Genomic DNA, 25,720 nt, shown 5'->3' with positions numbered 1-25,720 from the left:
CCACCCGACTAGCTGAATCTTGGCAAAGAAGGACTACTCAACGCCCCGTGCAATTCGGCTTTGGACATACTGGGAGGACTTTACTACAGCACACATCTACCTTCAAGAAGACAGCCATATTTTAACAGAAAAAAATGAACTAAATGACTTCAAACACGAAAATACCCAATCAGAACGTCTCTCCCAGACTATTGGAATAAAAAGCATTTACAAATAACGCTGTACAGGACCTTTCAGGCCGATCGCTGTGGACTACACGCGAGACTCGTCGGAGACTCCCGGCCCAGAGTTAGACACGGTTTAAACGGATCGGATCATGACAAAACGTGCATTACGTAGCAAGAACACATGTCTCCGATGGTCAAGAAGAAGGAGAGGATCCTCTCATTGTCACTCACGTGCAAAAGAAAGTGGTCCGTCGTGTCTTCGGTCCGTCGAAGCTGGTGGTGACATGTATGGCCACAACAAAGGAAGATCACCGGTGTGTAGGCGCTGCCGAGAGAATATCCAAGGTCTTGACATTCCGCATGTTGAAGATCCCTCTTGGCAATAAACCATCGTTCTTACCGGTTCCAGTTGGGGAAGCGTGGATAAAAGAGATGCCGAGCCGATTCACCCGATAAAAAAAAAATATAAAAAATAAACGTCCGCTAAGCAATCAAATGAACCTAAACAACTTAAGAAACTGACACCACGGTGTCCTGATATGAGCATGTTCATCTTGCCATTCTTGAAAAGAGCTATCTCTGCCGGAAAAAAAACTCCATAAATTGCGAAGCGCCTCTGCCCCTTTCCAGTTCGCGGATGCGCGTGTTAGACATTGAGGGGACCGTCCCCACCGTCGTCCAGTCCCTACCTTATCGTTAGGCCTTGGTTCACGCGACTCCACTTTCTGTGAGTGTGTGTGTGTGCGCGCGCTTCGCGGGCTGGACTCCGTCACTCCTAAGCTGAAAGTGAAGAGGAAGCTAAGGTGTTCGGTGAGCCAATCGTACATTTGGCTTTAATCACATGATCACGCTCCCTCCCGTAACCACGCGCAGAGAGCGGAGCACGCGATAACTGGCATGGCGGGCTCGACGGTCCTCCGACACTGTCAGCTTAGGTATCAAGGGAGCCCTCCTCCTTCAAGGACGCGGACGCCGAGTCCCCTAGGCTCACAAGAGATTTGGAGGGATTAGTGATGGTGGGTGGGGAAAACGGGAGGGAAATTACTTTCTCAGCACCTTCTATCGCCCTTTTCGAGGGAGAGATAGAGCACTTGCGCCAGGCCGAGGGACCTTCGTAAGCAACCCGTTTCGAGGCCATCGGCGCGCCCCTCCACTACGCTCTTCCCTCTCCCGAATTCGTCGGTTTGTCTCAGCTGGTATTTGCTATCCGGGTAACCAAAAAAACAATATAGTAGAGTTTGCTTACACATGATAACTCTAGAACAAGGGAACAAAAAGGAATCGACAGACACGAAGCACTGAACTCAGCTTGAAGCCTCGTCAAAAAAAAAAAAAGAAAAAAGATAATGATAAATCAAATGTCTCCCAACGAAAAGAAAAGGGGTGATATAAATTGCAAGAAGATTGTCGGCCACTTGGCGTTCCCTCAGAGCACCAGTGAAGCTAACTAGCTTATGCCTCAAAATAAACAAAACAGGAGAGCATGCGCTCAAAGGGACATGCACACAAACATGAAGAATGCGCCACATCGGTAGTCTAAAATATCAACGACATGTGGGCGATCGTACGGGTGTAGTATTATAGCCCCACGTGCAGAGTTTTTGTACACGGTTGAACCGCCGTTGTTTCATGTCATAACCTAATATCTTGAGGGTCTACAAATGACGGCATGATTACCTTCCACGCGCTCGCGTGCACACTAGCTGTCTCTTAATTAAAAGCAGAATGCTCCGCCGTCACACTGAGGACCAGGCCACATGATCTGGGAATTCGCGTTATGGGCTTCTGATAAAACTAGCCCTTTGAAGGCAGGGCAAACGGGCGGGTGTCAGTCGTGACTCGTGGGGCATTTGATATCGGGTGCTTTCGTGCACCACCCGATCGCACATAGAGCATGAACTTTCTATAAAGCGGTCTTCTTTAGGGAACTTGGCAGTCCACTGTGATAAATGTTCGTACGACCCTTTGCTGGGTAAAACAGATTCCGGGCAAGTAGGAACAGAAAACAGAGGGGAAAAATTTCGAGGTGTTCAAAATCAGTGTAAAGGAAGATGACAGTTGCATCAGTGCGTCGTCGCTCGTTTCATCAAATAAGAAATTCAGATTCATTTGGCTTGAGGTATAATAAAGTGTGTATCAGTGGCATAGCCAGGGAATTTTTTTCATGGGTGTTTTTCTTTGCTTAAGCTGTTTGAAAGACAGAAAGAAAAGAAGAGACCGGGAAAAGAAACTGCCCAAACACAATTGTGTTTGCTATTTTCCTGTTTCTTAGACGACAAAAGTCCAACCTTCTTTTCCACCATCTCGTTCGTCCAGTATTTAAAAAAGGAGAATTTAATGTTAAACGACGAAAGAACGCAGTCAGAAAATATTATAATTGACTTCGAGCAAAAAAGTCTAAACAGGCTCACAAAAAATTACGGTGCGTGCACTTCAATGCGGAACACTCGGGTATCCAATGACTGAAAACTATGGAAAAGTGCCAGAGAATAGCGAAGTTTAGAATACGATTAAACACAAAAACTGCAATGCGCAGAGGGGCAATGAGTGAAGTGAATAGTGAAGCGTCACTCTCATTGCTCCTGCGCGGATCACATTTTTTCAGAAAATATTGTTGTATAGTCATGTTTTAGGCTATTTACGTTCTTCGTTGTTGTTTTACGAGAAAGTGTGAGAAAAATACCAGTTTCGATCATTTTGTGGGGTCTAAACATTTAGTGGAAGCCGCCGTCGGTCAATTGGAAGAAGTGAAGCCTGGTTCACACTTACAGCTAATGCGCTGTCGCCGAAGCGGAATTGGCCGCGGCAATGCACAGGGGACGCTACGCCCGGCGGCCGAATTCTTGCAGATTCGCCCGCCGATGCGCAAGTGTGAACCAGGCCTGAGAGTACCCTTTCGGTGCTGATTTGCATATTTCGGTGAATGTTCAAAAGCGCAGCCCCTATTAGCGGCGAGATATTTTGGTGACGCCCTCGTATACGGTTTCCTCTCGTGACGTCATTACCTTACGGACAACAAGTTCGACGGTGTTTATAATTAGCATGGTGGAAGCTATTGCGCTCTGAAACCAACACCGTCAAAATTGAAGTTCTTTCATTACTCTTATTTCTGTCGATGAGAAAACCTTTGCTGACGTCATAGTCACCATTCGGCCAATCGTAGAAGGCTGACCACAGCGACGCTTTTGATCGCACATGTCGCCATCTTTCTGCCCTTGCAAAAACAAGTGTGATTGCGCAGGCACGCGCAACTAAAGCACTACCGAAGCCAGCGAGCTCGCGTTGAAGGCGGAGCGTCTGGTCTCAGCTGGGAACGGAGTAGCAAGCGCCCCTGGGACGTTGAAGCCCTCAGGTGCTTCAACGTCCCAGTATTCGGAGTCTAGAAAACAAACGTTCCGATTCAGCGCTGCTAACGAGCATGGTGGCCAGGATTGGCAGCAGGCGGGTTACATCAGGATACAAAGCCTCTGGGCTAATGCCAGTTGCCTGTACCGCCGAGACGCGCTACGCGGTGCGGTGCCTCCACATCTCTGTCAAAACCAGTACTTCCCCTGCGCGGATCACATTTTTTTCAGAAAATATCGTTGTATAGTCATGTTTTAGGCTATTTCCGTTCTTCGTTGTCGTTTTACGAGGAAGTGGAAGAAAAAAATACCAGTTTCTATCATTTTGTGGGGTCTAAACATTTAGTGGAAGCCGCCGTCGGTCGATAGAAAGAAGTGAGAGTACCCTTTCGGTGCCGATTTGCATATTTCGGTGAATGTTCAAAAGCGCAGCCCCTATTAGAGGCGAGATGTTTTCGTGGCGCCCTCCTATGGTTTCCTCTCGTGACGTCATTACCTTACGGACAACAAGTTCGACGGTGTTTATAATTAGCATGGTGGAAGCTATCGCGCTAAGCAGGCGGGTTAAGCTAAGCAGGCGGGTTACATTAGGATACAAAGCCTCTAGGCAAATGCAAGTTGCCTGTACCGCCGAGACGCGCTACGCGGTGCGGTGCCTCCACATCTGTGTCAAAACCAGTACTTCCCCAAGAAGTGCATTTAACAAAACGAATGCTCCGCACAGGCCGCCGATTTGATCGAAGTCGAGGCTTGCGACGAGACCGACGTCGTTGGCCACAACATCGCTCTCGCCTAGGGCGGACGATGCTGCCTGACGTGAATGTGCCGACTCTAGCTGTTGGAGACGGTGATGACACGCTTAAAGTTGTAGGTCAATAATCATTCTTAAGAAAAAGAAAAAAAAAAAAAAAAAAGAACGTCAAGAACGGCTTGGCTTTTGAACTCATTTTTGAAAAAGTTCCACGACTCACGTGCTGAACGCAAGCATGTAAACATTACCCACTTCGGCGATTAAAGAAGTCAACTAGATACGCTTTCAAACCAAGTGATTATGAGCATTACAAATATGCTTCAACAGTGCATATGCTGTCGCTTTTCTCTGTTGCTTCTTTTCTTTTTTTGAACGATGGGGATGTTTGTGTGTGTGTGTTTTTTTGCATTTTTGTGCCATATTGAAGCTAAATAAGCGCAAACGAGTGAACCCTAAAAAAAAAAAAAAAAGACGGAGCAAAAAAAGAAAAAACAAAAAAAAAAACAAAAAAACGCTTAGCTGTTTGTTATTTTGTCGTCCGGTTTTCTCCGCATTGTAGGGCTCGTAAAGTCAAATCATTGCTATTTTGGAATTTTGTTGTGCTGCCCTGAGATTGTCGTCGAGTCCTTGACACTCAAAGGGTAGGGGAACTTTAGTTAAGCCGCCTGCATTCCCCGAAGCGAGGCCAGCGTCTTTCGAGGTCAGGATTTCGCGGCTTTTATGACGTCGGGAGCTAAGCCATTCGCACCTGCGAGCCTGAAGAAAGGCTTCGGTTACAAACGTGGCCGAGTTTGGAGAGGGCCGTTCGAAGAGCCGGAGCCGGAGATGTGTTTTTCACGCAGTCCACGGACAGCCTCGTCTTTTTCGTTTTGCTTCGGAATGTTGTGGGCATGCACTGCCCCTCGCCGTAGTGGATTGTCGAAACGAAACACACACAAAAAAAATACTGACATTGGAAAAGCGGAAGGGGTAAAGGGGGACAACCATGAAACTTCGGCGGTGTTCCGACCCTTCAACACCCAACACCCCGTCCCCTGGCTACGCCGCTGGTGTGCAAATATGTTCGTGTTTTCCAAATAAAATTGAGCTGCCGGTAGCCGCTCTGAGTTTGCACTACTACTTCTTTCAGTTAGGTTGTTTGCTTTTTTCTGGCGCTTCTAAGTATACGTTTGTTGCAGCTGACGTCACTTCCGGCTAAACTGTAGGTCAAAACCAACATTGTCGTCTACTATCAGTGCCTTGTCACCATGTTGGAGGCAAAAAATGTTCTTCTCCTGACACGAAGTGCAGTCCATAAACCCCTAGTTAGGGTACGAAGCTTTTCTATCAAGATCATAAGTCTACATAATAATCTAAAGCGAAAGTCCCATGCGTTTGGCCGCGACGGGAGGGCGATGCATAGACGCGGACATCGGCGGCCTCATTTGGTGGTCCCTATAAGCTCGTATCGCTGGCGACGCATATGCACAAAGGAGCAGCAAAAAACCACCTTAAATTCTGCACTTTTTTTTAATTAGCAGAAAAAACATTTGAATTGCGCTTTGACAAAATTAAGTAAAGGTAGGCTGTATCAACTCACTTATTAAAATATCCTTGCCCAACTCCCCCCCCCCCCCCCCCCCCCCAAAAAAAAAAAAAAAAAAAGAAGCGGCTAGGGGAAAAAAAAACCTTCCCCGGAAAAAGAAAAACACAACAACAAAAATCTGCGCCGACCAGCGTCGAAAATGCGCCGACCAGAGCCGTTTATACTGAGAGAGTTTGGCCTTCTTAAGGAGATTTTGGCAGTCTGACAACCACAGCAGCGTAGTCTGACAACCGGGGGATGACTACTTCCGTCCGCCATATTGTGGATCTGCCTCATAGGAACTCTACGCGATTTCACAGGAATGAACAAGACAAAGAAGTAACGCCATATTGTGTTATCGCGAAATCCGCTGGTTCTAGCGGCCAACAAGCTCCGCCCATCGGCCAAACTCTCTCAGTATAAACGGCTCTGGCGCCGACCCCATAGCGGCGCCATCTGTTGACAGCCCGTGATATCGCGAGGAGAAACTAACTCTAGCTACCGTTACTCTAGAGTTCGAGTGAGGGTTAAGGGAGAGTATCATCGAAAGAAGCGGTCGCGAAAGAGTAACTTGGATGAAGATAGGGTTAAAGGAGGGTAACTTAGGGCAGTTACTCTCCCTTGACACCTTTTTTTTTTAGAGTGTACACTGTTCCTCACGAGTATCACTGAACACGGATATTTGCCTGTCTGCTTGGTAGCGTAAGCGGTGTATTGAAGGATCTCGATTTGTTTTTGTTCCATTCGTGGCTCTTGTAGCAGTAGTATATCAAATGGATGTTCCAGTAGCCGTGCTTTGAGGTCCGTGAGTCGTTGTCTTAGACCGTTACCATTCCACTGCAGAATTGTCGGGCATCCGGTGTCTTGGGTTGTTCTGGTCGTTTTATTGTGTGCTGTCATGAATAGGTCGTTCCGGGGACACTAGCCATACACTTTCAGCTACGCCATGAGGCATTTGATGAATGATAAATGATGATTTCGGCGGTGACTAGTCTAAAACAGAGACAGTTATTCTGCTCACGAGTAAGGAAAGCATGAAAGACCTTCAGAATTCCATCATAATAATGGGCTCTAGGGAAAGGATTGCCCCGATCACTTGATGAAGCGCTGACGAAGGTGAGAGTGTGTTCAATAGTCTACAAAGCGCAGTGATCGCAAGTGCAATTATGGCTTTAAAAGGAGAACCATGTTCCATTCCGCTTGTCTGGTTGGATGTAGGCATATGCCCCCCCGAAACCGTGTGCGAGGTGATGTCTTTGATGTTTGGCTGTTCCCAAAAGGATGATTTTGGAGAACTGTTTGTGGTGGACGCTACGCCCACGGACTTGTCACTTGCGCCCTCCGGTGTCTTAAGCAGAGGGAACTCTTCAGCAGTCAGAGGAGGTACATTGTTGGTGGTGTTCTTAGATGAGTGCGTGTTTTTAGCAGTCGTTTTCTTGCCAACCTGTTTTTTAGCATGTACGGCTCCTTTCGCTTCGCGAAATGTGGTGTTGTGCTCGAGCTTGTACCTTATAATCTTAGTCTCCCTCTCTTTAACCGGGCAATTCGCTGCGTTAGAAGCGTGGTCACCTTCGCAGTTCACGCAGTACGGGGCGCCTTCGCAAATGCCGTCATGACTTTTGCCGCACCGATGGCACAGTTGAGACATAGTCGTGCATGCAGCTGTGATGTGGCCAAACTTGTAGCACTTGTAACATTGCAGAGGGCGTGCTCTGTAGGGAATCACTTCTGTTCTCACGAGGCCCACTTTTACGTGTTGGGGCGCCTGCTCTCCTGCAAATGTTACGCATACCACGGGCGATGTTTTGCCGAGTCGCTTCACTTCAACTATGCCGATGGATGACTGCAGCTGTGTCTTTATGTCATTTTCGGTATAGTCCGGGTCTATATCCCGGAGGACGCCAAAACTGCCTGAGCGTTCACTTGGTAGGTAGGCTCTCACCGGCACTGTACAAAAAGCTTGGTCACCTTGAGGAGCTCGGCTTTGAACGGGGGTCTTTTCACGTCGACTCCAAGGATGTTCCGAGCTTTGTTTACGCGAACAACAGTGACCATGCCTGGCGCAACGTTGTTCAGAAAGTCTGTGAGTCTGAACTTGCTGAGCGAGTCAATTTTCTGGTTGTCAGGGGGGGCATAGAGTACGGTGCATCCGACTTGAAGGTTTGCCCCTTCCTGGAGAGCTGGCGTTTTGCTCGGGCAGGTCTTGCGTCGCTCTTTCCCATGAACGGCCTCATATTCTCCGTCGTCGGATTCCATGGGATCGTTGTCGTGGGTAGACATGATCGTCGATGAGGAGCTGCTCATTGTACCGGTGAGAGCTTCCTTCAGCGGAATTGTGTACCCATCTTTTACGAGCGTGGCGGAACTTGCTTGTCCTTGGTCCTCTTCGAGGGCCGCCGGTAGGTGCGATGCCGAGGTGGACATTTTTGCAAATATCCTGGCCTCCTCGGAGGAGGCCCCTTATGCGCTGCGATCGGATCCCTCCCTGGCTGTAGGACACCTCGGAATGTCAGCAAGTAGGATCGTTATACAGTTAGTTATTTAGCTGGAATTAGGAGATACAGACGAAGGTAACCCAAAGCTGTCGTCGTCGTCGTCTTCCTTTTGTTGTTACATGTTCTGCGGTGAAACTTATAGACCCCAGTGCAATACGTATTTGATGGTGTCAAATGAATCTTTGAAACGTTCACCTTTGGCACACGCCAGGCTGCTCCTAACAACAAAATGGTAGACATAATAGAGAGTTTTTGTATTGCGTGTAAGAGCAAACGCAAGCCCCCTCCCTACGTTAGCGTTAACGCTGCGTCCTCCACACTGCGCATGAGCCATACGTACGTACTGCACCGAGCTATGCGTACGTACGCTCGCTATCGCTTTTTGCGAGCGTACGTAGCGGTTCCCTGCGTGCCATTCTCGTTGCTCTCGTCGCGCACGGGAAAGCGCGAGACTACTCCAGTTTGGAAAATGGCGGCAATGAGGCAAACCAGTGGAAGTGCTACGCGCGTTGTACGGGTTCGCTTCACCATTGAAGATGACCTCCACCTTGTGGAAGAAAGAGAAAGAAGAAGGTAAAAAGGGCAAGACCCGTGGCGGGCGAGGACACGCGGAGTTCGGAGCTGGAGGCAGACGAAAGAGCCGGTGCCGAGCAAGGCCTCCAACTGAAGACCCGGACCGCTGATAGCCTTGGCCCTCCTCTTCATCGGACTGAACTTAAAGAGCCTCTGACACGCAAAAAAAAAAAAAAGAATTTGTTTTTCATGCTAGTCGTTGAAATGGCATATCAGGACATTACAAAAAGATTGTTTCACTATAGAGTTGCGTAGTTTTTTTTTAATAAAAAATTTAAATACGAGGCCCAATTCAAAGCTCCCGCCAGGCACTGTGACGTAAGAGTGTACCGCAAGGTGTCGGGGCGGTCAGAAGGGAGGCATCGACCTACGTCACTAAAAGGGGGTTCGCCGGAAGTCACGTAAGTTCCACTCCTCGTGCTCTCCGCGACCGTACCTAAGACTTTTTTTTTTAATTTTTATTCTGTTTTTTGTACGAGCGATCGCAGAAAACGAAGTTTCAGTTCCACTCGCTCTTTATCGCTGCACCGTTGGTTATTTTGAGTGCTGTAAAAGTTAAAAAAATTGGGTTGTGTGTGTGTTTATACAGCCTAGAACTTGGTCTGCCTCACAGGGGCGACGAGTCTCCCAGCTGTAGATGAGAAATTTAGCCAGTGCGTTACAACCGCTAGCCTGGGGTCTTTAACGTGCACCACGCAGTAGAGATACACGACCGCACGCCGGTACGATGCTTATCCAGATCGAAACGGGCAGGGGTGGGACTCGAACCCAGGATCCCTGGGTTCTGGAGCGCGAGCTTTCGCTCCACGTGCTCCGAGCTGGTGTGCGCTAGACCACCCGGCCACCGATCCCCCCTGTAAAAGTTGAGGACGAACAGTCAGTGGATCGACGTGATGGAGGTCAATGATGAAAGCGATGCGAGTACAAGCTAGTGTACGAGTGCATGCCGTCAGTCCGATGATAGAGAGCTATACTGGGCACAAAACAAGCTATCAAGTTAAAAAAAAAAAATTAGAATCCTTGCAGAAATTAGAATTGCTAGCATACGACACGCCCGATCGCATTGCTAAAGGTTGAGACACCGAGGTCGTTGAATCATCGGATACTCTCCAGGCTGAAGATGCCTGCCGTCTAAAGAATACGAACTGGTGAGTGTACCAAGTACAATTAAACGTCAAGCATAAAGTACATGTTTTGTCTAGAACATGAGTAGAACTTGTTTACAAGGTGCACATGCAGCTGATTCATCGTGATGCCTGAATTCAAGCCTCTTGAGTGCCGCCGCTGCAGGGGGATGGGCAGGAAACTTACATACCTGCAGTTGAGGTCTCACATCGAGACCTGTGAGTTTTAGTAAACTTCGCCTAGGGTTGTAATGTGTATTCCCACGAGGGAGAAATGCCGGGGATTTCTCCACGGCACGCGCATACCGCGACGAAAACGTCAGGTTTGATATCTGCAAAAGCTTCGCGTTTTCGTCTCGTGATGCGCGCATGCCGAGGAGATATCCCCGGGATTTTTCCCTCGTGTGAATACCCCTTGCATCGAGCATATTCATCGCCTACCCACGGATTTTAATAGCTGTCCTGCGGGAACCGCAGTCAGCCACCAATCCATCTCTTGTATGTCTCTCGGAAATGCATGCAGTGCGATCTCTTCTTCAGTTGCTAAATACCGGGACAGTCCCTCACACAGCACCTTCTAGGCCTTGTAGTTGATCACGTCAATTCACTGACTCCTCTTCTTCCACCTTTACAGCAACATTAAGCGATGAAAAGCAGATAAAGGAAACCTTGTCTGCTTGGCTCGCTCGTGGAGATGCGGAGAATAACAAAAAAAAAATATATATATATATTACACGCGCTCGCGGTAAGCACGAGGAGGGATACAACTCAAGTGACTTCCGGCGATGCCTCCCTTCTAACCGCCCCGACACCTTGCGATACACTGTTACGTCAGAGTGCACTGGCGGGAACTTTGAATTGGGCCTCGTATTTCTATTTTTTATAAAAAAGAAACTACGCAACTCTATAGTGAAACAATTTTTTTGTAATGTCTTGCCATTTCAACGCCTAGCATGAATTTTTTTTTGTCGCGTTAGAGGTTCTTTAAGTACAGATTGAGCCTTTTCTCTATAGTAGTGCTTCCCCGTGTGACTTGCTCGGAGCGAGTGGAACTCGGCCTGATCGGGCGGTATTGACAGGCGACCCACAACCTCCTCAAAGAAATCAACACGACGAACTCTTTCGAGCGTCCACAATGATGGGTGTCGGTAGCCAAGAACGTTGGCGAGGCCGTCGAAGCCAAAAAGGTGTTTACCGTGCGGTCGGTACGCGAGCGGTGCGACCTATTGCTTGCATACTTCCAAGCAAATGACGAGACTAACGTAAGATAGTTGGGATCCCACAACACAATGGGGCGTACCATAGATCAAACTGCTGGTCGCACAACCCTAAAAATAAAAAAAAAAAGACGAAACACGTTTACAACAGGCAACTAGAAAGAGATTCACGCACTTCGTAGCAAAGTGAGGAGATTCGCGGTGTTAAATTGGCTTGACCGAATTTTTTGAAGCAGTTGGCAGGAGCACATCTAGATGGCGCTGCAAGTCTTTACTTATCGTTACGTATGCGTTTGCCTTTCGCTGTACAAAAAGTGCGCGTTCAACGCGCTTAACGTTACGTTGACAGCTAGCGTGCGTTGTACGCAGTGCTGACGCCAAGGGGTCTTTACGCTATTCTAAAACTCTCTATTGACGTCAATGGAAGCAACCTATGGCACTTCGACGCCCGCTTTGATTGTGTACTCTCCATGAAATCGTGATGGAAGGCAACAAAGCGACCAAGCGCGCGCTTGTTGGAGGCTGAACCACGGCCGGACTGGAAGCGCGCGCTCTCTTTCTCTTATTACGGCCTTTGCAATTGGGGCAATCGCCACCTCCTGCCGCAATTCGCGGGGGGCGCTGTCATCTCACCCCTAGGCTACCCTTGGCCGTTTGGAAAGAGCGTGTCTGACAGTGTATCCCAGCGCTGTCGCAACTTGCCGCCGAGATTTTTTATAGCCTTTGACACCTGATCCTTACCTTTAGACCCTCACCCACTATCTAATGCGCTTCTGATGAACCCAAAACGGTGACTATTTGACGCACATCTCCGAGAGATTCGGGAGTAAAAAGTAGTAAGTAGAGACAGCGAATGCAATTGCGGAAAAACTATACTCGTCTTTACCTCCTGGACTTATGTTGCAACTCAAGAACAGAAGGAGACGGACCCCTTCTACGTGGAGGAACTTTAAATGATAAATAATTCGTACACTCTCGTGAAATATAAGCAGGCCCAATCTATCTATTGCCGTGTTCTGCATCATTATTTCATAGGCCGTACATGAAGTCGGTCAGCTGCTCTAGACGAGGGTGTAGTTGTCTGTACAATTTTTGCACAGTGCATATTACAGCCTAAACTGCTTCCTCGAGGGCTTGTGCACATATCCAGCTGATTTTTCGTTTCTGTCCGTGACCGTCTTTGTATGGTTAATCAGAAGAATTCTTAGGAACTTGTTGCGAATTAAACCTGCCAAGCGCTTTAAATGACTGTTGTCAATGCCCTCTGAGCAACTTAGGATTGGCGCGTCATCAAGATAGGGTGCAATGAGTAGCTGCAGAACTTCGTGCACATTTATACGCGAAAGGTGCTTGACAGCCTTAAAAAAAAAACAAAAAAAAAAACAATGTTGTCTAGAAGTGCGAGGAACCTAGAATTTGAATAATGAAGTCCGCTTTGATCCTGGCCTTCCAATAAGACGAACAGAGGATCACCTCTGTTACTCGTAGTCAACAGCTAACACAGGCGGCGCACCCAAACTCACTAATGTGTTTCACCGGATAGCAGATAGCAGCTCGAAGGGACTCTCCGAGAGGGGTGAAGTGGTTGCGCCCCTGGCGGCAAGCAAGTGAACTACACGCGGAGAAAAAATGCCATTGACTCCCGGGCGATTGCAAAGGCCGTAAGAAGAGAAAGAGAGCGCGCGCTTTCCAGTCCGGCCGTGGCTGAACATACGAATGAAACGCCCAGCGCTTCTTGTGCTGCCACTAAAACGATGACTGTTGGATGTTGCACTGTTACCCTGGCCCCAAAATTGAAAACTTGAATGTTTATAAAAGAAAATGGAAGGTCTATGGTATATTCAGATGTTCGTCAAAGAAGAAATACCAAAACGGTGTGCGACATTTCAGTAAAACCGGATTGTCAGGAAAGAAAATTGGGTGGTGTGTATGTTTGTACAGCCTAAAGTTTGTCGGCCTCAACTGGCGACTTGTCTCTCAGCTGTAGATGAGAAATCCAGCCAGTGCAGTACAACCGCTAGCCTGGGGTCTTTAACGTGCATCACGCAGTAGGGGTACACGACCGCACGCCGGTACGATGCTCATCCAGATCGAAATGGAGAGGGGTGGGGATTGAACTCAGGATCCCAGGGTTCTGCAGCGCAAGATTTTACTCCACGTGCTCGGAGCTGGTGCGCTAGGCCACTCGGCCACCGAAGTTTTCTCGAGCAGGACCATGCCTATGTCACTGTCATGCATTGGGTTAGTAAGCTAGTGGCGCTTCGCACGTAGCCTATCACGGTGTTCTCTCTTGATCTGTATGTAACGGCGGTGTCCGATTCTCTACCGCGGTAGCAGATGTCGATTTCTCCCTTCGACAATTTTGCCATTGTGCGATGTTGGAGTTTCGCGGTACTGTCGGGTGGCGAACAGATTAGGTCTGTCCTCGTTGGTGTCTGTTCGTCGTCATTTTTGGGTGGATGCACTTGGGAGGTGGACGAACCTCGGACATGCCGTCATGTGATCAATCCGTTCGCGGATCAGTCCGTCGTCTGAATCGGTTATCATAAAGGAATATTCCCACGAGGGAGAAATCCCGGGGATTTCTCGATTTCTCCCCGGCACGCGCATCCCACGACGAAAACGTCAGGCTTTGCGATGTGCAAAAGCCTCGCGTTTTCATCTCGTGATGCGCGCGTGCCGGGGAGAAATCCCCGGGATTTCTCCCTCGTGGGAATATCCCTTAAAGGGGTATTCACACGAGGGAGAAATCCCGGGGATTTCTCCCCGGCACGCGCGCATCTCGTGATAAAAACGCGAGGCTTTTGCACATCGCAAAGCCTAACGTTTTCGTCGTGGGATGCGCGTGCCTGGGAGAAATCCCCGGGATTTCTCCCTCGTGTGAATACCCCTTAACCAACAAAGCGGGCAACGCGCATCTGTTATTCCTACAGCTATAGACCCCTTCCGAAATTCAGTCTGGCCACTTTGATCACTATCATCACCATCTAAAATGGCATATGTGCCATACCAATGGTGGCTTTCTATTTACTGATGAAGGAACATGTTGAAGATACTCCTAAGCTGAGGATTCGAGGACTATACATTCTAGACGTTAGCACATTGCGAAACCGAAATTGAATGCAAGCGTTGCGTAAGTGTTCATTTCTCTAATTCGAGCCCAGTGAACCTGTTAGTGGCACAAAATCGACTTCGAAAGCCCTTGACTTATAGAACTTTATCAAGGCGTCTGTCTGGGTTGGCGCTTCGTTCTGACTGGTTGCTTCGTTGTGTGAATCGACACTGGAAGAGATGATCCAGAAAAACCTGTATAGCGAAAAGTTTATTCTCGTCTGCTGTTGACATGCAAAAGTGACGGTGCCCAATAAAATACTGCAGGCTACGGGTTCATTGCCGCCATTCGTTTGGCAAAAGTTAAACCGCCATTTCAGCCACCAGATGGCACTGAATTTCGGAAAGGGTCTATTATGCATACAAGAGGTAAATCGGCCCAACAAATGTGATACGATATATTAGCTTCTGAACGCCAAACACGGCTGCCAAGGGTTTTATTATGTTTATATAGATACAGTAAAAGTGAAGCACTTTAATTGTCAACCATTTTGTCGTTTACCCTGAGACTGGGTTTTTTTTAGAAGAGCAGAAGTAACAGAAAAAACAGACAGGTCTCTGTTTTTTCTGTTACTTCTGCTCTTCTAAAAAAAACCCAGTCTCAGGGTAAACGACGAAATGGTTGACTTCCACCAGCTAGCCTGTACTTTGACTCTTTTCACTTTAATTGTGATAGTGCTACAACAAAAGTCAGAGGTTGGTCGCGGGAGGCCCGTCAGCGAGAAGTGAACAGTTTGAACAATACATAATGTATATTTGTTTTAGATGTAATAGAGAACTTCACAGGCGTCGAAAAAAATATTCCGAGAATTTCCACAGCAGTTAAATCGAGAAACGTTTACGCAGTTTAAAGGCGGTGCACAATGTTATGGAATTTCGACATTCATCTGTGCAGCGAGTTCGGCCACATTTCTTTTCCTTAGTATTAATTTTTTGCGTTGACCTTTTTTTTTGCCTAAGAAGAAGTTGACGTAAGCTTTTTTTACGGAAAAGGATAAAAGCATAACACCCGTTTCGAAACTTGTGTGACATTCACTGTAAACGCGTCGAATAATCATTTTAAGGACTCGGAAACGGCACCGTCTGGCAGTGACGTGCCTAACCCCTCCCCCCCCCTCCCCCCCCCCCCCCCTGTTTTTGTTTTCTTTCTGACTACGAGTAGCGCTCATAACCGCTTGGATACAAGTATTTTTTATATGGATGTTGATGGCATTACAGAACGTTACTTATTGGCGACGTGCGCGACCGAAAGCGTCGCTGTGGTCGGCCTTCCACGATTGGCCCAAAAGCTGACTATGACGTCGGAAAGGGTATACCATCGACGGAAATAAGAGGAATGAAAGAACTTTAATTTCGACGCTGTTGGCAGTGTTGCTTTAATAATTTATAATTATTAATAATTATATTTATATTATTAATAATTAATTTTAACAATTAATAAAGAGAATAAAATTTTAAGATTGTTTCCAATTCATTTTCTTATATATTCCAGTACGAAAATTTTAAAGGAGAAGACAACTTCCTCGTCGTCAAGAACACAGAAGGCAAGAGGCAGGACCAAGCGGAACAACAATTAATAACTTAATACCAAAAGAAAAAAACGAAACACAAATACTCATAATTGCTCGCAAGATTCTCCAAGTTCGTTCCAATGCCACCGTTCAACTGTCTCCCTGTTTTCCTTTTTAATTGGCTTTAAGGACTAAAGAAACGTTTCGTCAATTACGGCCCTCATTTTTTATATTATATTGGATCAAACCTGTCATACCGTCAGGTGGTGCAGGTAGAGAGAAACAGTTTATTTTTTTTTATCTCTCACTTAGAAATTGAGTAATTGAGTGTTGCTTTGAGAGCGCAATGATTTCAGGCTTCCACCATGCCCAGTACAAACACCAATGAACTTGTTGTTAGCAAGGTAATGACTTCACAAGGGGGAACCATAGGAGGGCGCCACCAAAACATCTCGCCGCTAATACCGGCACTACGACGCGAACGCGTGCGCAGAAGTCATTTACAAATGCGGGGTTTGGCTCCGTTGTTTAAGCTGGTTCACAAATCGATATATATATATATATATATATATATATATATATATATATATATATATATATATATATATATATATATATATATATATATATATATATATATATATATATATATATATATATATTTATTGTGAGGGTGTTTTGGGGACAAAGAATAAGCAGGCGGAGACGACGGTTTGTCCAGCCAAGACTAAATCTATTCTGAAAGGCTCGTGCAATCACGCCTCAGCACGCGCGGTTCCTCGGGCACTTCGGCTCCCAAGTTGGCAGCGCTCATCGCGCTACTTGGTCGCCGCAATATATATGTATATAATGGGCATGGTGGCCGGGGCCGGAGGCGTAGATATTACTGAAAAGGAAGGAAAAAAAAACAAACAAACAGCAACAACCGATGGTTATTTGGCCGGATTCCGGCTGGAACGTCGGAGCAAGATACAAGATAGGGTGTTATAGTTTATATTGTGACGGGTAGTGACCAAAAGAACAATAAATAAACAGGAAGAAATAAACGTTTAATGTGGCTAACTTGTGCCCAAAACAAAAAGGAAACAGACGATAACAACAGAGCGTCGCGGGCGTCGAAGTCGGCGGGCAGCAGGATCAAACGCAGGGGCGAGACTGACTCAGCCCGCCTTGCGGAGACCCTTATGTACCTACCCTCTTTGGTTTCTGGATCATTCGACGTAGAACTGTCGGTGCGTAGAACAACCGGAACACGATCAGGCGTGAATGTTGTCGAAGTTACGAGAAGGCCAAGTTGAAAGAATAAATAAAATGACAGTCCGGCGACTGGAATCGAACCTACACCTTCCGCGCGACAGTCAAGCGCAGTAACAACTCGGCCACGCACGCGCTTGCTCGCCAGTGCCGCCCGTCGCCGCCGCTGACATTCTCGTTAATTTTCCGCCGTTTCTCTTCGTAGGCGCATTTCTCCTCGGGAGTCCGGACAACAAGTGGACATTACGACGAGAGAAGAGAAGGGAAATTGAAAATGGAGCACGACAATTTGTCTTTCTGGTTTTTCATATACATTCGCGTGGACGACTATCGCCACCCAGAAGAGCCAAAGGTAACTAGACACGCGCGACGGGGCCGCCACCTGGGAAGAGCGGAAGGAAAGGAAATTAGGCACGCAAGCGGCTTGTAACGACGGCAAAGGGCGAGCTGTGCGAGCGTAGAGTTTTTGGTCACGCACACGAAAGAAAAATCCACGGAACCCTAGCCATGAAGAGCTTTGCTGTAAAAAAAGCGATCCTTGTACTATTACGTTTTCTCCAGCAACTTCGGAGGTATTTTTTGGCGCAAGTCACCAGCTCACCCCTATATTTCCTAATGCTATCAGACTAGGAAGGTCTGTGCACTCGAAAGTTTTATTCCATCATACTACGACCAAATCTTTCCACTTTTTTTTTTTTTTTTTTTTTTTGTGAAATAAAGGTAGATCGATTGATGGATATCTGGAAAAGTTTTCTGCTGGGTTTCGAATTCCATAATAGTGTCGACGTCGGACGGACATTCGGAGTCGGAGTCCAGTGTAACGGCGTTTCATAAGAAATGCGAGGAAGTAAACATGTTTAGATTTGTCTAGATTGTGTTTAATTTTTTATGATGTAATTAATTCAGTTCACAAATCATACAAGGTAGCATTCCGTTTTTATGTTACTGTGAGGTTTCATTACTGTCGTTTCGTAATTTTGGAGCTTCCTTTTGATATTTTTCTCTACCTTGTGGCAGCGAGGATCGGCCACCACGGCCAGGGGCCGCTGCTGACCACCCAGATTGGAGGATGTCCGGTTCGCGCAACAGCGCAGGAAGGACAGGCGCGAGAAGATATAAAAGAGGGGACACGCCCAAAGAAGACGGGGACGGATCGAGGGAACGGAGACGCGTAGGTCGAATGCCCGGCATTGTTATACTTCCCTACTAACAACCCTTTGCTGTTACTTTAATAAATGTAATTTCTTGTTTTGAGAACCCCGGCTTCGTTTGTTCCTCCCGGATGGGCGTGCAGCAAGGCAACCCTACCACAACCTCCATATTCCCATGTGCCGCTGGGCCGGTGATTCGGTTGTTACATGCTTTATTAACAACATTTGTTGGGATTACTGGTTATAGTTACTTAAAACTGACTTCATATTCTCAAGCTGTCACCTGAAATAACATTAAAATTTATTTAACACTGTCTTGTGACAAGCCATTGACCCAAATTATAAGTAATTGTTGTAATGCTTTTCAGACGTGAGCAAAATGTGTAGAGATTTCTTTCGTTATTAAAAGGCCCCTGAAAAGAAAAAAAAAAAAATTTTAAGTCTGGTTGGGACACGCGTGTCAAAAAAATTAATATTACGCGAAAAAAAAGAAAAAAAAGAAAGAGAAATATTGACGGCGCGAGACGCGATTTAGTCGGCAGTCACCCTCTTTCCGCTTGTTTTCTCTCTGGGCATTTCGGGCGCGTGGAGGAGAGGTGCATCGGCTTCACGACCGAGATGGTCATTCCGGAGTGACCAATGACGTCATGTATTTAGCGGGCAGAATTTAAAATAAATCTCTCGCCGTCAATATTGCTCTAAATTTTTTTCCGCGTAAATCTTTTTTTTGACACGCGTGTCTTAATTAGACTGTTAAAATATTTTTTTCTTTTAAGTTTTTTTTAAATTAATTATCATTATCTTACGGGAGGAGGTATGACTCGTGCCTAATTTTCCTTGTTTATGAACCAGACCCTTCCGTCTTTTTATCGCAAACCTTGTGAATATTCCATCGCTATTAGTTTCGGTATGTCCAAGACGATTGTTGATCAAAACAGACCTGATGCTAACCAATCGCTAGCAGCGAGCAAATAAATAAAACACAAAAAACTGCGTTTCTTCTTTTTTTTTTTTTTAAGCTCCTTGCCTTCCAGCGACTTACGTAGTACGCCCAAGCTTTCTGAGTATGTGGAATTTTACATTTTATACAGAGAATACAGGCGCCATGTTTCTATTCTTTTGAGCTATATATATATATAGAGAGAGACAGAGATGGTTTGAGCGAAACTTCAGGCTTCGACAGTTTGTTCGTTTTTCGGGCTCTCAGAAATTAACGAACGATGTTCGTGTTTCTTTTTCAGCTGACTTTCGCGGTGACGGCCATGGGCGAAGTTCTAAATCCATTAACGACTATAGGATTTCCACGACAAGAACCTCCTTTCTACATTAATGACAACGCGTCTGACTACCAGAATATGACGGATGTGAGTAAATTACTTTCTTAATTCGTTGCGACACCTCGGTTGACAAACCTTATTTCTGGCGTATTATACGTTCGATCGATTAGCTTTAAATAACATGTGTTCTCTCATGTCTATCTAAACGCGCACACTAAACGAACTCAGGTGGTACTGAGACGCACTGTGGCCGTCATGTCTACATGCACACTGATCAAACCAAGCCCTACGGCCTCAGGTTGAATATTTATGTTGCCTTATTTGTAATCATGTTTAACAATCGTTATTCTTGAAAAGGGGAAGGGGCTTAATTAGAACGATATACCATAGAGATTACAGGCGTGCTAATATGTGCGCTACAAGGACACCGGTACGAGTACGCGTATTGTAAGAATTGCCGCCAAGCAATCTCCAAAGGTCAATAAGGCATGAAATAAATTATTGTAAAAGATAATCTTTAAGGTTGTCTGAAAGACTTTAAAAAGTTGTCTAAGGGAGCGAAGAACGGATTGTAAATTGAATGCCATCGCCTTCCTCTGCAACATCATCATGCACAGAGTATCGGCGTGGGGTAACTTGTAGTAGGAGACGTAGGGCAGAGCACGCAGCTTAGCCGGTATATACGTAGGTCGTCGCTATGCTGGCTCAGAGGAAGAGCATCGAGCTGCGGCCCGACAGGTTCTGAAATCCAATTCCAGGTGGTTTAATTAGTTTGACTATAAAAAGATTAGTTAAACATCAGTTTAACCCTCAGAAAGTACTTTTGTACATTGTTTTGTTTATGATGATATGGTAACAGAACCCGTTGTGCTGACATGCTTTGCAACTTACGCATCATGCGCTTAAGCGCTGACTCTCGATGGACGGACGGACGGACGGTAGGTCAAATTCATGGGAGCATAAATTTCGTTAAAAAGAATTCCATGCGTTCTCATGTATGAACTCATCATGCGTGGTCTAATTCCTCTTTGTATGTTTTCACCCACCATGTCTCGAAAATCATCATCAACTCTCTCATAAATGAAAAACTAGATTTCGAAGAGCTTGTGCACTCTTTGATTGCTTTTTAGTATGTTTGTATTTTCTTCGTGTACTACTATATTATGCAAGCATGGGCCAATCTGATTATGCATCTAACTAAATGAACCTATTGGTAGAATCGACAAATTAAGATTACTACACTCCAAGAAATCTGGGGCGACTACTTTCCCTTAAAGGACTTGGAGGAGCGAATCGCTGTAATCTACGCAGAAAGCTCGGCGAATGACGAGGATAAACTGATCTATAGGCATAAAAAAACTAAGCTGTGAGACTGAGCACGTTTTGTCGTGCTCATTGTCAAAACGTGGCCTGTTTTTTTTTTTAAGTCTATGGACGTTTTTTAGGCAGCTGGGCATGGGCGCCGCCATAAACGTCCTTTAGTTTTTTTTCCCCTTCTTATTCCGTTTACTTCACTTCATCTTTACCACAAAAAGACAGGTTATTGACACTTTAGATGCTACTGTGTCCTTCTCCCCAGCATAGGACTTTGTAAAGGCTCATCAACGACCGCTTCAATGTCTCGGCGTCTTACTAAGGCAAGAGAAGGTCGGCAATGGCGGCGCAACCTGGCGCGTGATTAAAGCGTCTATACATAGACCTCGTCATTCGCCGAGCTTTCTCTGTAGATTACAGCGATTGGCTCTATAAAGTTATTTGCGAGAAAGTAGTCGCTTCAGATTTTTTGGAGAGTAGGTCGTGGTTAGCCTCAAGTGTTTCATTGAAGCGCCAACATACGGCAGAAATCTCCGGTAGGAACAAACAACACCGGCTGCGAAGTTACAAATGTCGCCAACTGGCTACGTCTGGTCATTCCTTAAAGGGGTTAAGACACAAAAATTAAACGGGTAGATTATTTTTGAAATGAAATTCCAATTGGCTACATAGCATGTACACAAAGTTTCGCACTTTTAGAGCTCTAGTAATTAAAATAATCATTTTCCGAATGTTGATAATTTTATCTGGCTAGCAGGCAACACTGCCCAAGTTAGTCCCACCATGGTGCTCATAAAAACGGGATCTCGCACGCGCTCTCATTCTGGGCGCTCCCACGATCGCTCAAGCTCGCCTCGCCACGGTACGATCAAAACCAATCACGGATCTCGGCTACCCCAACGCCATTCTCGATATTGCCCTGGTCCTTTGACCTTCCATCCTGCATGCACCTGCAAGATTGCCACGGGCGACAGCGACCACGGCAAGTTCGTCCACTATTCTTCGTCTTTGAAGCTGGTCGCCAATGGGTCGCAGTTAAAATGACCAGCTCCCTACATCTCTTGATAGCAATCACACTCATCGCTGCTGCGAACACAGTCGAAGACTTCGACGAAGTGAGCAATGCCGTAGACGTAATCGTCACGAACCGCATGCTAGAAACGTGGAAGGTAAACAAGGAAGATGAAGCTCGAGACGCCAAGACAGACTGTGAGTAGTAGGGGGCGTCGCGCGTCAAGCAACCGACGTCACCAGCCCAGTAACCACGGCGGCTGTTTCAAAAAGGGCGGATTCGAGGGTCCTCTCTATAAATCAATTTTTCCACAAAGCTATCGCGCCATTTTCAAAGCAAATTTACCAGAAATATAGGAACATACAATGGGTCCTAGCAGTGTAGTTACCTTATATTTTATTTTGTGCCTCTCCTAACCCCTTTAATACTGTCTACCACTACAAAGCACCAGTGCCTAGTTGAAAGCATGTGTGGAGTCATACTTTCAAATAAATTCCATGAGCGATATAAGAGGTATTGATATTTATGGGCTCGTAATCTATTCTATTTTCAGCTCATCGAGACCGGAGAGAAGCAATACATTTATTACAGGTCTTACGACAGAGATCCCCTTTTTGGAAATGCAGGGAAGTGCCCCTATTTAATGCGCAGACCAAGAAAACAACCACCTAGACCTTTAAAGCTTATTATGGGATACCAAAGGCTTAATTCATCCCTGTGAGTAAAAGTGAAGTTGCCGAAATGCGTTCTCCTACCTGTTGAATTTTTTTTCTACTTCAACAGAGTTAGATTCAAAAGACCTGCCGAGTACCAAATGTCCGAAAACTACACAGTGGCAAATATGCTTTGGATTAAAGAAGGAAACCGTGAGTGCAATATCTTTATTTTAGAATAGATAATAAACGACCGTACTGCGCCCTGGAACTCTTGTTCTTGCAGACTAATAATACAGCTACCATGGCAGGTGAGCAAGGGCTTCCAATAATATCGTACTATCAATACCTTATTATTCATCAAAACTATACAAATATATTAATTAATTAACATCAATATTGCTACGTATCATATTTACATCCGTGAGTCATTTTGTACCTGAAGAACACCTAATATGCGCTAGGAAAATATGCACATAGGACACTGCTTTATCGTCTAAGAGCATGTCTTTTCTCAAGGCGTCGACGGCGTGTCTTTTCTGAAAGCGTCGTCTTTTTTAGCATGATAATTTTCTTTCTTTTATAGCCGTTTGTGTTCACGTGTGGACAGTATTTTTGGAATTGCAAACTATATATATTCACGTGTAAAAGTAAAAAAACTTTACGCGGTGCGGATTATCTTCGGGTGTGCACTATAGGAAGATGCGTTTTTTTTTTCTGAATCGTTTATTATGACGAGGCGTGATAAAGTTTGTAAATAATTAAACATGTCAATGATGATTTATGTATAACACAAGCTTCTTTGGGAACTTTTAAAGCGGGCGATTATATTCGTCAAAGTGCGTTGTGTATGCGAATTTTTCATTGTGGACTAGATACCAGGTGCGGACTATGTAAAAGAAAACTTATTTTCAACCGAAATTTGCTTCATGCGGACTTGACAGCGGGTACAGACTATAGTTTGGAGAATACGGCATTCTGCTGTCGTCATGGAACATCAAGCAATACCACTGCCGAGATGTTAAACTTTTATTTTATACTGATTTTTCCAAAATTCTTGGGTTATTTCGCATGCATTTCTACAATAGAAAAGTGTCACTAAAACTAAGTGTTGAAGCAGATAAGCTGCTAGTTATATCAAAATAATGTGATAACAAACACAAAAGCTTAGTGTCAATTCTGGTTTGGAAATATCGGTGAACGTACAAGTTAATCATATTTAAGCTTAAGATGCATGACAAAAGTTAGGTATTACTCTCAAGGAAAACAACGCTAATAATTTCTGCAGAGGGAGAAGAAGGGGGACGAAGCACAACTCTTCAAACACAGCTAGGTGACTGGTGCGCGATTGAAAATATCAGCCTGGTCCTGGTATCGAACTAGGGACCTCTTCATTTTCAGTGGGGCGCTCAACCAACTGAGCTAACCAGAGTTAGACTTCAATGGAGCAAACGGGTTTTAACAGCTGCCACCAGTCTAACACCAACAAGGGTGAACGGCTTGCACTTGAAGGTTATGATGATAATTCAATTAATGCGAAGGTGCAAGCTAGCTGGACAAGAATAACGATAGTCATCGCCGGAGAATGGGAACAAGAAGGAAGAAGCAGAAACACAAATCGTCAACCACAGCTAGGTGACTGTGTTTGTGTTTGTGCTTCGTTGCCCTTGTTCCCCCTCTCCAACGGTAATTATCGTTATTCTCGTCCAACTCGCTTGCACCTTTGCATTAATTGCATTATTATCGCTCTCAAGGAGGCCGTCTAAACTTTACTACGTGGTGGGTTATTCAAACTAAAAAATAAATGACTAACGAGAAAATAAGTTAGCAGTCTGCGAAGGTAACCGAGAATCACAGATTCTTTTTGTAAGCTTATTTTATTGATTAAAATTGTTGCTATTACAAAACCCAATTTTTTTTTATTTTTTTTACAGATCACAATACAACTAGGCGCTACACGTTGGCCTTTACCAACAATTCGACGTGCTCTGTTGTCAGGTCTGATCTGGGTAACGGTACGTAAAAACACCAGCATGGTAATGTTTACTTTTTTTAACTAATGCACGCAACTTTCTCGCACAAAATATCAAAGCATGTTAACAAAATATACCTGAATAAACTGGGAATCGGACAATTACGACGATGTTTTCCGCCCATGCAAATTTTTGCACTCTTGTTTTCTTTGTTAACCAGTATTCCCGGATGAAGACTATTTAACCGTCTTTTCTAGATCACTGTAATAACCTTTTACTTAAAATACGCCTCGAAAACTAATGGCTCTAAACTTTCTGAAAACGTGAAACACAGGCGTGTCAAAGCTGTCCGATTCAACGTACGAACTGCGGAAAAGATGGCTCTTCTGAATCGCCGCATGCAAGAGTTTTGGACATGTGCTTGCGTCGTTCCGCTCGTCTCCTCCTTTTCATCAGTTTCTACCCGTGAATGAATAAAGAAGGAGGTTTCAACGTGCATCTTTGCATTTTATTTAGAAAATTGTAGAGATGCAGAAATGTCAATTACCTACAATCATTCTCTTAAAACTAAGAGGGAAAAAGGCATATAGAACTTTTGTGTCATTTGTCGTATACTTAACACAAACGTGTTTTTAAGTGTGGGCTAATAAAAAAAAAAGAATTTGATAGTAAGGCCGATTTTCGTATCCTAGAAAGACATTACATCTAAAGATATTCCTTGATTTTTAATATTTTATTTATACGGAATGGTGACTAGATGCATGTTAAGCTTGTCTTTTTCTGCTTATTCAGGTTGTGAGGTATGGGTACCAGAATCGGCCCTTACCCAAGGGCCCAGCTCCTGCTGCAACTTTCTCTACCAGCTTCTTTGCGGAAAAGAAAAGTATCAAACGTATGAGTCCCCCTGCCTCACGGAAGAAACATCGAAGCCGTCACCGCCCGAGAGAGAATCTGATGAAGATTCCGATGAAGTTGACAAAAATGCACAAGGAAATTGAAAGAACACTGTTTTTGTTTTAAATAAAGTCTTAATTAAAAATATATTGTTCAGTGTCTACAATAAGCACACGAAGCAACTTCGTTAAGTTCACTATTCTCTTATACAGGCTGCTGTTTTTTTCTTTTTACGACTGATGGATGTGGGCGAATATTTCCGAAAGAAATGATATTCCTATAGTATACCTGGGTAGTGAATGCTTTGAATATAGTGGTTTTAAACTTCGCAACGG

The 25,720-nt window shown here is 45.2% G+C and overlaps 1 protein-coding gene across 1 annotated transcript; it reads left to right on the top strand.

The window, feature by feature from the left end:
• The first annotated feature begins 19,482 nt into the window (after nucleotides 1-19,482).
• On the top strand, nucleotides 19,483-25,489 carry LOC8038405. Its single transcript, XM_040222277.1, has 5 exons — nucleotides 19,483-19,626; nucleotides 22,419-22,582; nucleotides 22,649-22,731; nucleotides 24,453-24,533; nucleotides 25,284-25,489. The coding sequence occupies exons 1-5, from the start codon at nucleotides 19,483-19,485 to the stop codon at nucleotides 25,487-25,489; spliced, it is 678 nt and encodes a 225-aa protein (XP_040078211.1).
• The last annotated feature ends 231 nt before the right edge of the window (nucleotides 25,490-25,720 follow it).

Source organism: Ixodes scapularis, unplaced genomic scaffold (genome assembly GCF_016920785.2).
Source record: "Ixodes scapularis isolate PalLabHiFi unplaced genomic scaffold, ASM1692078v2 PGA_scaffold5__190_contigs__length_132052651, whole genome shotgun sequence".
Lineage (NCBI taxonomy): Eukaryota > Metazoa > Arthropoda > Arachnida > Ixodida > Ixodidae > Ixodes > Ixodes scapularis.
The sequence above is the reverse complement of the archived record's forward strand: the minus strand, read 5'-3'. Positions and strand labels throughout refer to the sequence as shown.

Excerpts from the sequence above, each read along its gene's own strand:
- LOC8038405 (XM_040222277.1), top strand. The coding sequence starts at position 19,483 with ATGTTCGTGTTTCTTTTTCAGCTGACTTTCGCGGTGACGGCCATGGGC. Across the intron at positions 19,627-22,418 it reads ACTACCAGAATATGACGGAT|CTCATCGAGACCGGAGAGAA; the intron begins GTGAGTAAATTA and ends TTCTATTTTCAG. Across the intron at positions 24,534-25,283 it reads CAGGTCTGATCTGGGTAACG|GTTGTGAGGTATGGGTACCA; the intron begins GTACGTAAAAAC and ends CTGCTTATTCAG.